The sequence below is a fragment of the Nomascus leucogenys genome, chromosome 16 (assembly GCF_006542625.1).
Source record: "Nomascus leucogenys isolate Asia chromosome 16, Asia_NLE_v1, whole genome shotgun sequence".
Classification (NCBI taxonomy): Eukaryota; Metazoa; Chordata; class Mammalia; order Primates; family Hylobatidae; genus Nomascus; species Nomascus leucogenys.
Genome location: NC_044396.1, coordinates 36,560,662 through 36,573,987, shown reverse-complemented (window position 1 = coordinate 36,573,987; position 13,326 = coordinate 36,560,662). Strand labels below are relative to the sequence as shown.

The window sequence follows — 13,326 nt, the reverse complement described above, 5'->3', positions numbered from 1 at the left end:
GGATGATATTCTAGTAGAAATAACACTTCTTTTTTGTAGCTTTAAATGCTCATTTATAGATTTTTCTTTGGATGAATGTAATATCTAGTAAGAATTTTTATATTGCAAATAACAGAAAATCCAATTAGAGGCAGGCAGAGTAGGAACTGGATGAGAGAAGAGCAGGGTGTGGCCAGAAGGGGCGATCTGAACTGAAGGACTTAGTGGTGAAGGAGTTGGGGTCATGGGGAGAGTACCCCAGTGTAGTTAGGAAATTGTCTGGCATGATGAGGGGAAAGACATGTTCCCTGCCATTGTTACTGTCTAGTGAGAGTGGGGGCTGCACACATGATGACAACAGCACTGGTGGGCAAAGAAGAGAGATGTCAGCAAAGCTTGGAGGACGCAGGGAAGAGAAGAGCTTCTGCCTTGGACAGGGAGGTGTCTGGGGAAGGGGGATGTGATTTACGGTAGGCTTCATGGGCATGGAAGGATTTGGACATGGGATGGCACTAGGTTTGCAGAGGGCAGGAGACTGCATCCTTGCAGGGATCAGGAGGGCATTGAAGGTTCCATGCATGCTGGCCAGTTGTAAGCTGTGTGGGAGATTGACAGCTCTGGGGAAAGCAAAGGCAGAGAAAGACCAGGAAGCTCCACATTTGGGGAGTGGGGTGGTAGTGAGCAGGGCAAGAGAGGTGCTCTGTAAGGAGATCCAGGAGAACCCGAGGTGACAGGAGTGATGAGAGTGTCTGGCTGGGAACAACTTGGATTTCTAGCCTGGGTGGTTGAAAGGGCAGTAATTAGGAAGACCAAAGTCTGATGAAAATGTCTTTTGAAGCTTGAGAGAGAATTAGAGGTGTAGATTTAAAAAGACATCCGTATAAGCAACTAAACAAAAAATGGGTCAGTTGTATTCAGAATTAAAACTGTCGTGCCTTACCTGAGAAGCTGAAGAATGTATAAAGACAGCTCATGTAATGGGAGAAACTATTTGCAGATCACATATCCGATAAGGGTCTAGTATCCAGAATGCATAAAGAATGCTTCACAACTGAACAACAAAGAGTCAAACAACCCAATTAAGAAATGGGCATGAAGTTTTTGAATAGACATTTCTCCAAAGAAGATAGGCAAATGACCAACCAGCTCATGCAAAGATGCTCAGTATCACTAGGCTTGAGGGAAATGCAAATCAAATCTACAATGAGAGACCGCTTCACACCCACTGGGATGGCTGGAAGCAAATACACAGATAACAAACCTTGGAGAAGATGTGGGAAACTGATACCCTTCTGCACTGCTGGTGGGAATGTAAAATGGTACATCTACTGTGGAAAACTGGCATTTTCTCAAAAAGTTAAACATAGAGGCTGGTCCAAGTGCAGTGGTTTTTACAACTAACTGGTCACAACCATTTAAGATTTCTTTGTTGATTCTCCACTTCTGATGCTTCACTTGACTATACTTAAAAAAAAAAAAAAAAAATGTTGAGGCCAGGCGCGATGGCTCACGCTTGTAATCCCAGCACTTTGGGAGGCTGAGACAGGTAGATCACCTGAGGTCAGGGGTTCGAGACCAGCCTGACCAACATGTTGAAACCCCCGTCTCTACTAAAAATACAAAAATTAGCCGGACGTGGTGGCATGTGCCTGTAATCCCAGCTACTCGGGAGGCTGAGGCAGGAGAATCGCTTGAACCTGGGAGGTGGAGGTTGCAGAGAGTCAAGATTGTGCCACTGTGGCAAGAGCTAAACTTTGCCTCAAAAAAAAAAAGCAACAACAACAAAAAACAGTTGAACCTAGAGTTACCATATGACCCGGCAATTCCACTCCCAGACCCATGAGAAACAAAAGCTTAAGCTCACATGGAAATTCATACACAAATGTTCACAGGAACATTATTCAAAATAGCTGGGAAGGTGGAAACAACCCAAATAAGATGTGGCATGTCCAGCCAGGTGCAGTGGCTCAGGCCTGTAATCCCAGCACTTTGAGAGGCCAAGGCGGGTGGATCACTTGACGTCAGGAGTTTGAGATCAGTCTGGCCAACGTGGCGAAACTCCGTTTCTACTAAAAATACAAAAATTAGCCAGATGTGGTAGCACACGCCTGTAATCCCAGGTACTTGGGAGACTGAGGCAGGAGAATTGTTTGAACCCGGGAGGCACAGGTTGCAGTGAGCCGAGATTGTGCCATTGCACTCCAGCCTGGGCAATAAGAGTGAAACTCCATCTTAAAAAAACAAAAACAAAAACAAAACAGGTGGCATGTCTGTACAATGGAGTATTATTCAGCCATAAGGAGGAAAGAAGTGCTGACAGGTGCTGCAACATGCATGAACCTAGAAAACATCATGCTAAGTAAAAGATGCCAAACACAAAATCACCACTTATTTTCTGATACCATTGTTACAGAATGTCTGGTGTAGGCAAATCCGTAGAGACAGGAAGGGAATTTATGGTTGCCAATGGCTGGGTAGTGACTCTGAACAGACAATGAATTTCTTTTTGGGGTAATGAAAATGTTCTGGAATTAGGGGTGGTGGTTGTACAACTTTGTAAATATACTAAAAACTACCGAATTGTACCCACCCTGCACGCCCGCCCCCCAGAATTTATTTTTTTATTTTTTTATTTTTTTTTGAGACTTGCTCTGTTGCCCAGGCTGGAGTACACAGAAGCTCACTGCAGCCTCAACCTCCCAGGTTCAAGTGATCCTACTACGTTAGTGTCCAGAGTAGCTGGGACTATAGGCACGTGCCATGGTGCTGGCTAATTTTTTAACTTTTTTAGAGACAGGGTCTCACCATGTTGCCTAGTCTGGTTTCAAATTCCTAGACTCAGGTAGTCCTCCCTCTTTGGCCTTCCAAAGTGCTGGGATTACAGGCCTGAGCCACTAAACCTGGCCTGAGTTGTACTCTTTAAATATGAATTATATCTCAGTGATAAATTTAGAGACATAATTGAAGCTAAAGAAATGGATTCGCTACTCTAAGGTGGATTGTGTCGTGCAAAGGAGGAAGCAGGCCAAGTAGAAACTTCTGTCACTTGTGTATCATCATACCACCTTCTCTCTTTTTCTTCTATTAATACAGAACAATTTCTCACTTGCCATGAAACTACTGAAGGAGCTGCATAAAGAGTCAAAAACCAGAGACGATTGGCTGGTGAGCTGGGTGCAGAGCTACTGCCGCCTGAGCCACTGCCGGAGCCGGTCCCAGGGCTGCTCTGAGCAGGTGCTCACTGTGCTGAAAACAGTCTCTTTGTTGGGTAAGTTGACCGCTTTTATCCACATATATCTTAAAGTGCTGTGTTATATTGTCTTGTGTATCTTCTTCTTCTTTGTGCTGCATCATCTGACATTTGGGAGGTAAATCTTTGCAGTAATTTTAGTGAATATAGCAAAGTGAGCCAGAGAATGATAGTTTAATTATTTTGAAAACTTTGTGTTTGCATATAAGATGTAAACAAACATGAAAAGCCATTTCAGCCTGGGCACAGTGGCTCACGCCTGTAATCCCAGCAATTTGGGTGGCCAAGGTAGGTGGATCACGAGGTCAGGAGATCGAGAACATCCTGGCCAACGTGGTGAAACCCCATCTCTACTAAAAATACAAAAACTAGGCCGGGCGTGGTGGCTCACGCCTGTAATCCCAGCACTTTGGGAGGCTGAGGCAGGCGGATCATGAGGTCAGGAGATCGAGACCATCCTAGCTAACACAGTGAAACCCTGTCTCTACTGAAAATACAAAAAAATTAACCAGGTATGGTGGCGGGCGCCTGTAGTCCCAGCTACTCAGGAGGTTGAGGCAGGAGAATGGCATGAACCCGGGAGGTAGAGCTTGCAGTGAACTAAGATCACACCACTGCACTCCACCCTGGACGACAGAGCAAGACTCCATCTCAAAAAGAAAAAAAAAAATTACAAAAGCTAGCCAGGCGTGGTGGCAGGTGCCTGTAGTCGAAGCTGCTCTGGAGGCTGAGGCAGGAGAATTGCCTGAACCTGGGAGGCGGAGGTTGCAGCGAGCCAAAATCGTGCCACTGCACTCCAGCCTGGGTGACGAGCAAAACTCCGTCTCAAAAAAAAAAAAAAAAATCCATTTCCTCCAAAAATAGTTTAGTCTTTAAGACTGCATTAAAGAAAGAAAGCTTTCTTGGGCAGGTTTGGGTCTGGTCCCCCGCTCTGTTGCCCTGTGTCTGAGGGTGTGTGCTAGCACTCTGATCAGGCATGATCCAGCTGGGTTCCCAGACCAGCTCTTAAGCATCAGCCTCAATAAAGGTATCTAGGGGGGAAGCACTCTTTGTACACTGATCCCAAGAGCAGAAGATAATCCTAGTTGGATGTGGTGGCACGCACCCGTAGTCCCAGCTACTGGGGAGCCTGAGGCGGGAGGATGGCTTGAGATCAGGAGTTCGAGGCTGCAGTGAGCCATGATTGTGCCTGTGTGAGTAGCCACTGTATTCTGGCCTGGGCAACATAGTGAGACCCTATGTCTAAAAAAAGAAGAAGAAGAAGAGAAAATTATCCTGATGATTGCTAAATAATTATATGAGCTTTTTTGAGGGGAGGAGGGGGAGTTTGCTGATGTTAATATTAGTATCCATATACCCATATAATAATAATTACACAGTTAGAATATGGTTGTAGTTCGTAACAGCCTTGCATGATAAGCAGAGCCAGTAGTTGTGATCCTGTATGTGAGATAACTCTGGCAGAGAACTGTCAGATCATGGGCAAGGAGGGCATGTGGTTGATCAGGCCTCCTAGTTTCAACACTGTTGTCGCATCTCTGGACACTGCAGACTTAACCAGCGCTGGTTCAGCTCCTTGCCCAGAACCACACAATCAGAGCAGAACTAGAACTTCAAATGCAGCAGTGCCTGTTGCTTCATTAGCTATGGGCCCCAGTGCCAATTTAAAAATCTACCCTGGATTATTAATATATGTACAAATGCATTAGTACCCATTTCCTATTCTTTATAACAGAATTAGGTGCTTTGAAAAATTGCAGAATGATGATGCTTGAATAAAAAGTTAATTCATAAAGTTTCAATTGCTTAGCCTCTGTGGGCTTTGATACAGTTACTTCTAACAAAGAACATCTTTCATTAATATGTGAGTTCAAGAAATTCCCTAGCCAGTATTTTAAGTCAGTTTCTTATACTTTCAACATTTATTTTTATTAATTTCTTAATAGAAAACAACCTTTAGGCCAAGCACGGTGGCTCACACTTGTAATCTCAGCACTTTGGGAGGCCAAGGTGGGCAGATTGCTAGAGCTCAGGAGTTCGAGACCAGCCTGGGCAACATGGCAAAACCCCATCTCTACCAAAAATACAAAAAATAGGCCGGCATGGTGGCGCAAGCCTGTAGTCCCAGCTAATTGGGAGGTTGAGGTGGGAGGATCGCTTGAGCCTGGTAGGCAGAGGTTGCAGTGAGCCAAAATCGTGTCGTTGCACTCCAGCCTGGGTAACAGAGTGAGACCCTATCCCAAAAACAAAGGAAAAGAAAACTTTTGTAGACAATGAATTTCTTCTTTTTAATTCCACACACACACACAAAATGTTTTTTTTGTTTTGTTTGTTTTTTTAATCCAACAGATGAGAACAACGTGTCGAGCTACTTAAGCAAAAATATTCTGGCTTTCCGTGACCAGAACATTCTCTTGGGTACAACTTACAGGATCATAGCGAATGCTCTCAGCAGTGAGCCAGCCTGCCTTGCTGAAATCGAGGAGGACAAGGCTAGAAGAATCTTAGAGCTTTCTGGATCCAGTTCAGAGGATTCAGAGAAGGTAATACTGGAGGAATGTTTTACGCTAGTGTGCTGTGTATGTCTTCAATGTGCAGTGTTCAGGCCACAGGAAAGTAATAATAAGGGTGTTGCTTTGTGTTTTTAAAATATATTTGACAGTTATGCACAGCCAGTTTTCTTATGTGGAAAATTGACATACTCTGTGTTTCCTATTTATTTGAATGATACAAATTTTTTAATATTAGAAATCATGAATTTTAAACTTTTTTAATTAAAAGAACTGTAGACAGTAATTTTATGACTTTTGTTAATTAAATTTCCCCACCCATCACCATTCAGACATCCCGCCAGCTTATGGAACAAATCAGCCTTTTCTGCATTTTTATTTAGTGCCTGCTTTGCTTAGCTTCGTGCCGATTATTTTGGTTTTTTTCAATAGTTACCTGCTTCCTTCTCATTCACTATGTCCTGCCTCACCTCAGTTGTGGGGCCTTGTCTTCTCTTTCCATGATGCTACCAGTGTCTGTGCAGGACACTGAGTGCAGGAGCCGACTTCCAGCTCCCTCTTATATTCCCGACAGCCACGCACTCCACTGACCAGACCCAGCTCTGTGTTGCTTGTGCACCATCTGGCCCATGCTGGGCTTGCATTTTTGTTTGGCCGGTTGTTACGTGCTGAGGATCTTACTGGAATTGCTTGCTCCTTCACAGCCAGGGCGGACTCTTGTTTTTCCAGCTCCATAGCTTCAGTGTTATTTTGGAGCTGTTGATCCATTTATGTGTCATGAGTCACAAATGGAAAGCAGAGTTCTTTGAGAAAGCTTCAGTCATGCTCATGGGTTGAGGTCTCTGTGAATTCCAGGTGATCGCGGGTCTGTACCAGAGAGCATTCCAGCACCTCTCTGAGGCTGTGCAGGCGGCTGAGGAGGAGGCCCAGCCTCCCTCCTGGAGCTGTGGGCCTGCAGCTGGAGTGATTGATGCTTACATGACGCTGGCAGATTTCTGTGACCAACAGCTGCGCAAGGAGGAAGAGAATGCATCAGGTGAATTGCAAAATTAAAAAGCTAGTGTTCCATTATGTCAGCATAAAGTCTTACGAATTTTGTACATACCTTTGGTCTCCTATTTGTTTGTTTTCAAATTACAAATATTTTGAAAATCCTATTGTCTTTTTAAGAGACAATGGCAGCCGGGCTCAGTGGATCACTTGAGGCCAGGAGTTCAAGACCAGCCTGGCCAGCGTGGTGAAACCCCAACTCTACTAAGAATACAAAAAAATTAGCTGGGCGTGGTGGCCCATGCCTGTAGTCCCAGCTACTCAGGAGGCTGGGGCAGGAGAATCGCTTGAACCCAGGAGGCAGAGGTTGCAGTGAGCCAATATCCACTACTGCACACCAGCTTGGGTGACAGAGCGAGACACCATCTCAAAAAAAAAAAAAGAGAGAGACAATGGCCTCTTTAAGCAACATGACCTACATTTAAATGGAGTCAAGTGGTCCTCTGTTTCCATTTGTTTAATTTGTACTTTGGTATTTTGCTTGCAGCTTCAATATTACTGGCTCGTGTGGCCTGCTTCATGCTCCTGGAATACAATAACCACCAGCTGCCCCTTATGTTCCCAGCCCAGGATTCAAACTGTGCCTCGTGCAGAATGGGCACTCTAATGGAAGGATTTGGCTCCAGGATAGATACAAAACCGTACCTGGTGTGTGTTGGTGTAAAGTGGTAGTTAAGAAGAGAACAATGACACTACAAAATACAAGCCAAAAAGGGAAAATGTTAGCATTTAAGGTCATAGTTTATGGATAATTGGATATATTGACCATTGCTTTCTTCTTTGGTGTCCTTGATAGTTATTGATTCTGCAGAACTGCAGGCGTATCCAGCACTTGTGGTGGAGAAAATGTTGAAAGCTTTAAAATTAAATTCCAATGAAGCCAGATTGAAGTTTCCTAGATTACTTCAGATTATAGAACGGTATCCAGAGGAGACTTTGAGTCTCATGACAAAAGAGGTTGGTGTCTTTATTCTACTTGGCGGTAAGGAACTTTACAGAACTTAAAGATACGCTTATTTATATCCAAAGGCTTTAGTGTGTGCAGTGCATGTATTATAGCTTTTCCCAGCCAGCTGGGAATTCTGCTACATTCTGAGGATGTAGGTAATTTAAAGCTGCAAAAATGAGTTTTCGCATTTACCCATTTTCCTCTGTGGGTGTTGATAAAAACACTGTGTCTGAACAAGGACCCAGAGAGATGGAGGCGGGGTGTGTGGGATGGTAACAGGATCTTGTGTGGGAAGCTTGTTGCCCCTGCAGATGAGGCTGTGGCCAGTCACATTTGCTGTGCCCAGTGCTCACCTGTCATTTAGCCCAGAGGGAGTGAGCAAGGTTCAGCTTGCATTCCACCTCCCAGGAGCACAGCATCTGCCAGCAGCACGGTGTCCAGAGGGGTCTGGGAGCATGAGTGAGGGGTCAGTGTATGAACATGGGAGGAACCCACACCCTTCCACATGGCCTGCCCCTTGGCCCCACCAAGGGCTGAACTGCCAGCTGCACTCCTGTCCTTTGGGCTCTGTCTGTGTGCAGGAGGGCTCCACTGACTTCATTGGCAAAGTGTAGGGCCTCTGAAAGGCTTCGTAGTTGACTTTTATAGATGTGTAACTGGAAGATAGGGCCAAGCTTTGTGTTGAAAATGTAATAGTTCAAAAAGGGTTACATGGTTCCTTCTGTATTAGCTTTGCATGGTGAGTTTTTAAATAATGTTGATCTCTGGGCTGCAGGGACCCAGTTTGACTTTTAGGGCCCTAACCACTCCCTCCACCTTTTTCTGCATTCTGAATAGTAGACTTTCTCAGTAGGTATTAAACAGGTTAAGGTAAATTCAGAAATGCAATATGTATGTGTTTTTCTTCAAGATAAGTGAGCAAATAACTTCATTATGATTTTTAAAAATACAATATAATATTTATACATGATAAAAACAGGATTTGAATTTGTGAAGACATGAAGTATTCACTCCACGTTGTCAAAACACCCAGTAGACACGTGCATTGGAGCCAGCAGCCTCTCTCGTGAGCTTACATGAGCTGTGTGGACTGATCCTTCCTCACACGCCATGCTGTCCTCAGCTCACACATGCACTCAGGAAACTTGCCCATACTCAAGCCTCACGCCAGCATTCCAGACACATCAGATTTTATCTTCAGAAGGACACCTTAAAAGTATCAGAGGAAAATGTGAACACATTTTTTTAAATGGTCTTGGAATGAAGAGACAAAAACCAGAATCCATGAAGGAAAATAGTTTGACTTCTGTACAGAAAAAGAAAAGAAGTACTTCTATACAGAAAAAGAAAATACCGTATACAAAGTTAAAAAAATAAAAAGCCAGGCGCAGTGGCTCAGGCCTATAATCTCACCACTTTGGGAGGCCGAGGTGGGCGGATCACGAGGTCAGCAGTTTGAGACCAGCCTGGCCAACACGGTGAAACCCTACTGAAAAAAAAACCAACATTAGCTGGGCGTGGTGGCGAGCACCTGTAAACCCAGCTACTCGGGAGGCTGAGGCAGGAGAATCACTTGAACCTGGGAGGTGGAGGTTGCAGTGAGCCGAGATGGCACCACTGCACTCTAGCCTGGACGACAGAGCAAGACTTTGTCTCAAAAAAAACAAACAACAACAGCAACAAAAAAAAAACGAAGAAAAACGTTTGCAGCACATACAGGAAACAAAAAGCTGACGTCAGCAATCTACAAAATAAATGGTCACAATAGACCAGTAGAAAATGGTGAGAGGAAATGCATGTGTGATTAAAGGATGTAAGGCAAATAAACATGGAACATACAGCCTCACTAATAATGTAACATGAAAATTTAAATTAGACATTTTTCACTTCTCAGATTGACAGTGATTTTTTAATTTTTATTTATTTATTTATTTATTTTTTTTATTTTTATTTTTTTGGTGACGGAATCTCGCTGTCACCCAGGCTGGAGTGCAGTGGCGCGATCTCAGCTTGACAGCGATTTTAAAAGTTGATTATGTGCAGTGTTGGTAAAGACTTTGGAAAGTAGTCAGTCTAATACTTTCAGAAAATAAATGAAATTTGAAAAATTCTTTACCATGGCTCATGCCTGTAATCCCAGCACTTTGGGAGGCCGAGGTGGGCGGATCATGAGGTCAGGAGATTGAGACCATCCTGGCTAACACGGTGGAACCCTGTCTTTACTAAAAATACAAAAATTAGCTGGGCATGATGGCGCATGCCTGTAGTCCCAGCTACTTGGGAGGCTGAGGCAGGAGAATCACTTGAACCCAGGAGGCAGAGGTTGCAGTGAGCCGAGATGGCGCCACTGCACTCCAGCCTGGGCAACACAGCGAGACTCTGTCTCATAAAAAAAAAAAAAAAATTCCATACCAATGTTTATTACAATTTTTAAAGTTGACACTGTAATTTTAGTTCTAGGAATTTATCCTACAGATATATAGCACAAAGACTTATGTGTACAGGGGACCAGGCACGGTGGCTTATGCCTGTAATCCCAGCACTTTGGGAGGCCAAAGCGGGTGGATCACCTGAGGTCAGGAGTTCAAGACCAGCCTGGCCAACGTGGCGAAACCTCGTCTCTACTAAAAGTACAAAAATTAGCCGGACGTGGTGACGAGTGTCTGTAATCCCAGCTACTTGGAAGGCTGAGGTAGAAAGAATTGCTAAAACCCAGAAGGCAAAGGTTGCAGTGAGCTGAGATCACACCACAGCACTCCAGCCTGAGTGATACAGTGAGACGCCATCTCAAAAGAAAAAAAAAAAAAAAAAGGCCGGGCGCGGTGGCTCACGCCTGTAATCCCAGCCCTTTGGGAGGCCGAGGTGGGCGGATCACGAGGTCACGAGATTGAGACCATCCTGGCTTACACAGTGAAACCCCATCTCTACTAAAAATACAAAAAATTAGCTGGGCGTGGTGGCGGGCGCCTGTAGTCCCAGCTACTCGGGAGGCTGAGGCAGGAGAATGGCGTGAACCTGGGAGGTGGAGCTTGCAGTTAGCCGATATCACACCACTGCACTCCAGCCTGGGTGACAATGAGACTCTGTCTCAAGAAAAAAAAAGGAGTTGGCCAGGCGCGGTGGCTCACGCCTGTAATCCCAGCACTTTGGGAGGCCAAGGTGGGCAGATCACAGGTCAAGAGATTGAGACCATCCTGGCCAACATGGTGAAACCCCCATCTCTACTAAAAATACGAAAATTAGCTGGGCATGGTGGCGTGCCTGTAGTCCCAGCTACTCAGAAGGAAGGCTGAGGCAGGAGGATCACTTGAACCCAGGAGGCAGAGGTTGCAGTCAGCCAAGATCATGCCACTGCACTCCAGCCTGGCAACAGAGCGAGACTTCATCTAAAAAAAAATAAATAAATAAAATTATGTGTACAGAGATGTCTACTGCAGCATTACCTGTGATAAAAAAATTGAAATATTCATTATAGAGCAGTAAACAACATGGAATACTACACAGCCACCAGGAGGAATGAAGTAGAAGATTTTTCTGTACATCTGTCTAAGAACAACCAGCAGCAGCTGTCTTGTGTGATTCCATTCTTGCAACAAAAGACTGTTCTACACAGAAAGTGCCTGGGAGAGTCCAGTGGTTGCCACAGCAGAAGAGAGCTGAGGGATGGAAAACTTGTTTTGTACTTGTGTTTTTATACTTCCGAGTTTTCTTTATTTTGGACATATGTTACCTTTATAACAGATGATGTGAGATGTTTTACTCAGCATTAAGTTTCAGCTCTCTGTTTTAGATCTCTTCCGTTCCCTGCTGGCAGTTCATCGACTGGATCAGCCACATGGTGGCCTTACTGGACAAAGACCAAGCCATTGCTGTTCAGCACACCGTGGAAGAAATCACTGATAACTACCCGCAGGCTATTGTTTATCCCTTCATCATAAGCAGTGAAAGCTATTCCTTCAAGGATACTTCTACTGGTCATAAGAATAAGGAGTTTGTGGCAAGGTAGGTAATATTACAGAAAGAATAGGTTGATCAAATACTACAGGTTATAAAAATGTGGTTAAAGCACACACGTGGACACTTACGTTTGTTTTCAAATTAATTAGAGTTGTCATTGAAGAATAATCTTAGCCATCGCTTTGTTGAATATGTCTATTCTGGGTATGTTACTTGTTAAAGGGTGTATCTCCTTTTAAAATACTTTCATCTTACACTGCTAACAAAACATTCTGCTCATATAGTCATGATTGCTTGGGATAGACTAGATGAGATGATTTTTGAAATCAGCTCCTGAAATTGTCCTGTAATTTAAAATACACAGAACAACTCTTCCTTTTAATTAGGACTCAGTAGATGGCCTCAGGTGTCATCCTGTCCACTCTTAAATGGATTTATGAGTTGAGACCGATGATGAGTGAGCAATAGTGTGCAAATATTTCAGGGATGCTTTGTACACAAACTGTGTAGTGTTTTAGTGACATTCTGCATCATGAGGTTTTGGGGCTTTTTTGTTTGTTTGTTTTTAATTATGAGCAGATCTGCCTCATTTTGAATGTATCGATTTTGACAAGATGAAGAAAAGCGTTGGCATCTTTTTTTTTTTAATTTTTTTAAATTTGTTTTTTTATTTCTTTATTATTATTATTATTATTATTTTTTGAGACGGAGTATTGCGCTGTCACCTAGTGCAGTGCAATCTCAGCTGCAACCTCCGCCTCCCAGGTTTAAGCAGTTCTCCCTGCCTCAGCCTCCCGAGTAGCTGGGATTACAAGCGTGTGCCACTATGCCCAGCTAATTTTTGTATTTTTAGTAGAGACAGGGTTTTGCCACCTTGGCCAGGCTGGTCTTGAACTCCTGACCTCAGGTGACCTCAGGTGATCCGCCCACCTTGGCCTCCCAAAGTTAGATTATAGGTGTGAGCCACCATGCCCGGCTGAGGCCCAGTTTCTGTTGCGGTTAGTGGGTGGCTTATCTGTGAACACACCCCTGCCCTACTGAGGCCCTGCCCACCATATTGTTTCTCTGAACAGACAGCTATTGTCTTGAAAAATGAAAGAAGAGAAAAAGATGTGAGAGACAGTGTGTCAAGAAAGTGACCTTGCTGGGCATGATGGTCTAAGCCTATAATACCAACTACTTGGGAGGCCAATGTGGAAGAATCGCTTGAGGCCAAGAGTTCATGACCAGCCTTGGCAACATAGTGAGATCTCATCTCTAAAATATTAAAATAAAAATAAGCTAAGCATGGTGGTGCGTGACTGTACCTCCAACTACTTAGGAGGCTGAGGTGGGAGAATTGCTTGAGTCCAGGAATTCAAGGCTGCAGTGAGCTATGACTGAACTTGTGAGTTGCCACTGCAGTCCAACCTGGACATCATAATGAGACCCTGTTTTTTAAAAAGTGACCTTTTCTTTCATAATGTAACTTCAGAAACTATATATATTGAGTTATATACGTCAAAATGTCAACATCAGTTGCAAGATTTGCTTTTATCTAAGAGCAGCTCTTTATTTTAATTTTTAATTTTTATGGGTACATAGTAGGTGTCTATGTTTATGGGGTACATGGGATATTTTGATACAGGCAT

The 13,326-nt window shown here is 43.9% G+C and overlaps 1 protein-coding gene across 1 annotated transcript in view; it reads left to right on the top strand.

Annotated features, from left to right (window-relative positions):
• PRKDC (protein kinase, DNA-activated, catalytic subunit) overlaps positions 1–13,326 on the top strand; it is a 184,772-nt gene that overhangs the window by 152,614 nt on the left and 18,832 nt on the right. The window contains exons 69-73 of the mRNA XM_030795536.1: positions 3,073–3,247; positions 5,579–5,772; positions 6,595–6,775; positions 7,586–7,746; positions 11,529–11,740. Coding sequence (XP_030651396.1) covers positions 3,073–3,247; positions 5,579–5,772; positions 6,595–6,775; positions 7,586–7,746; positions 11,529–11,740 — 923 coding nt within the window. The remainder of the gene's footprint in view (positions 1–3,072; positions 3,248–5,578; positions 5,773–6,594; positions 6,776–7,585; positions 7,747–11,528; positions 11,741–13,326) is intronic.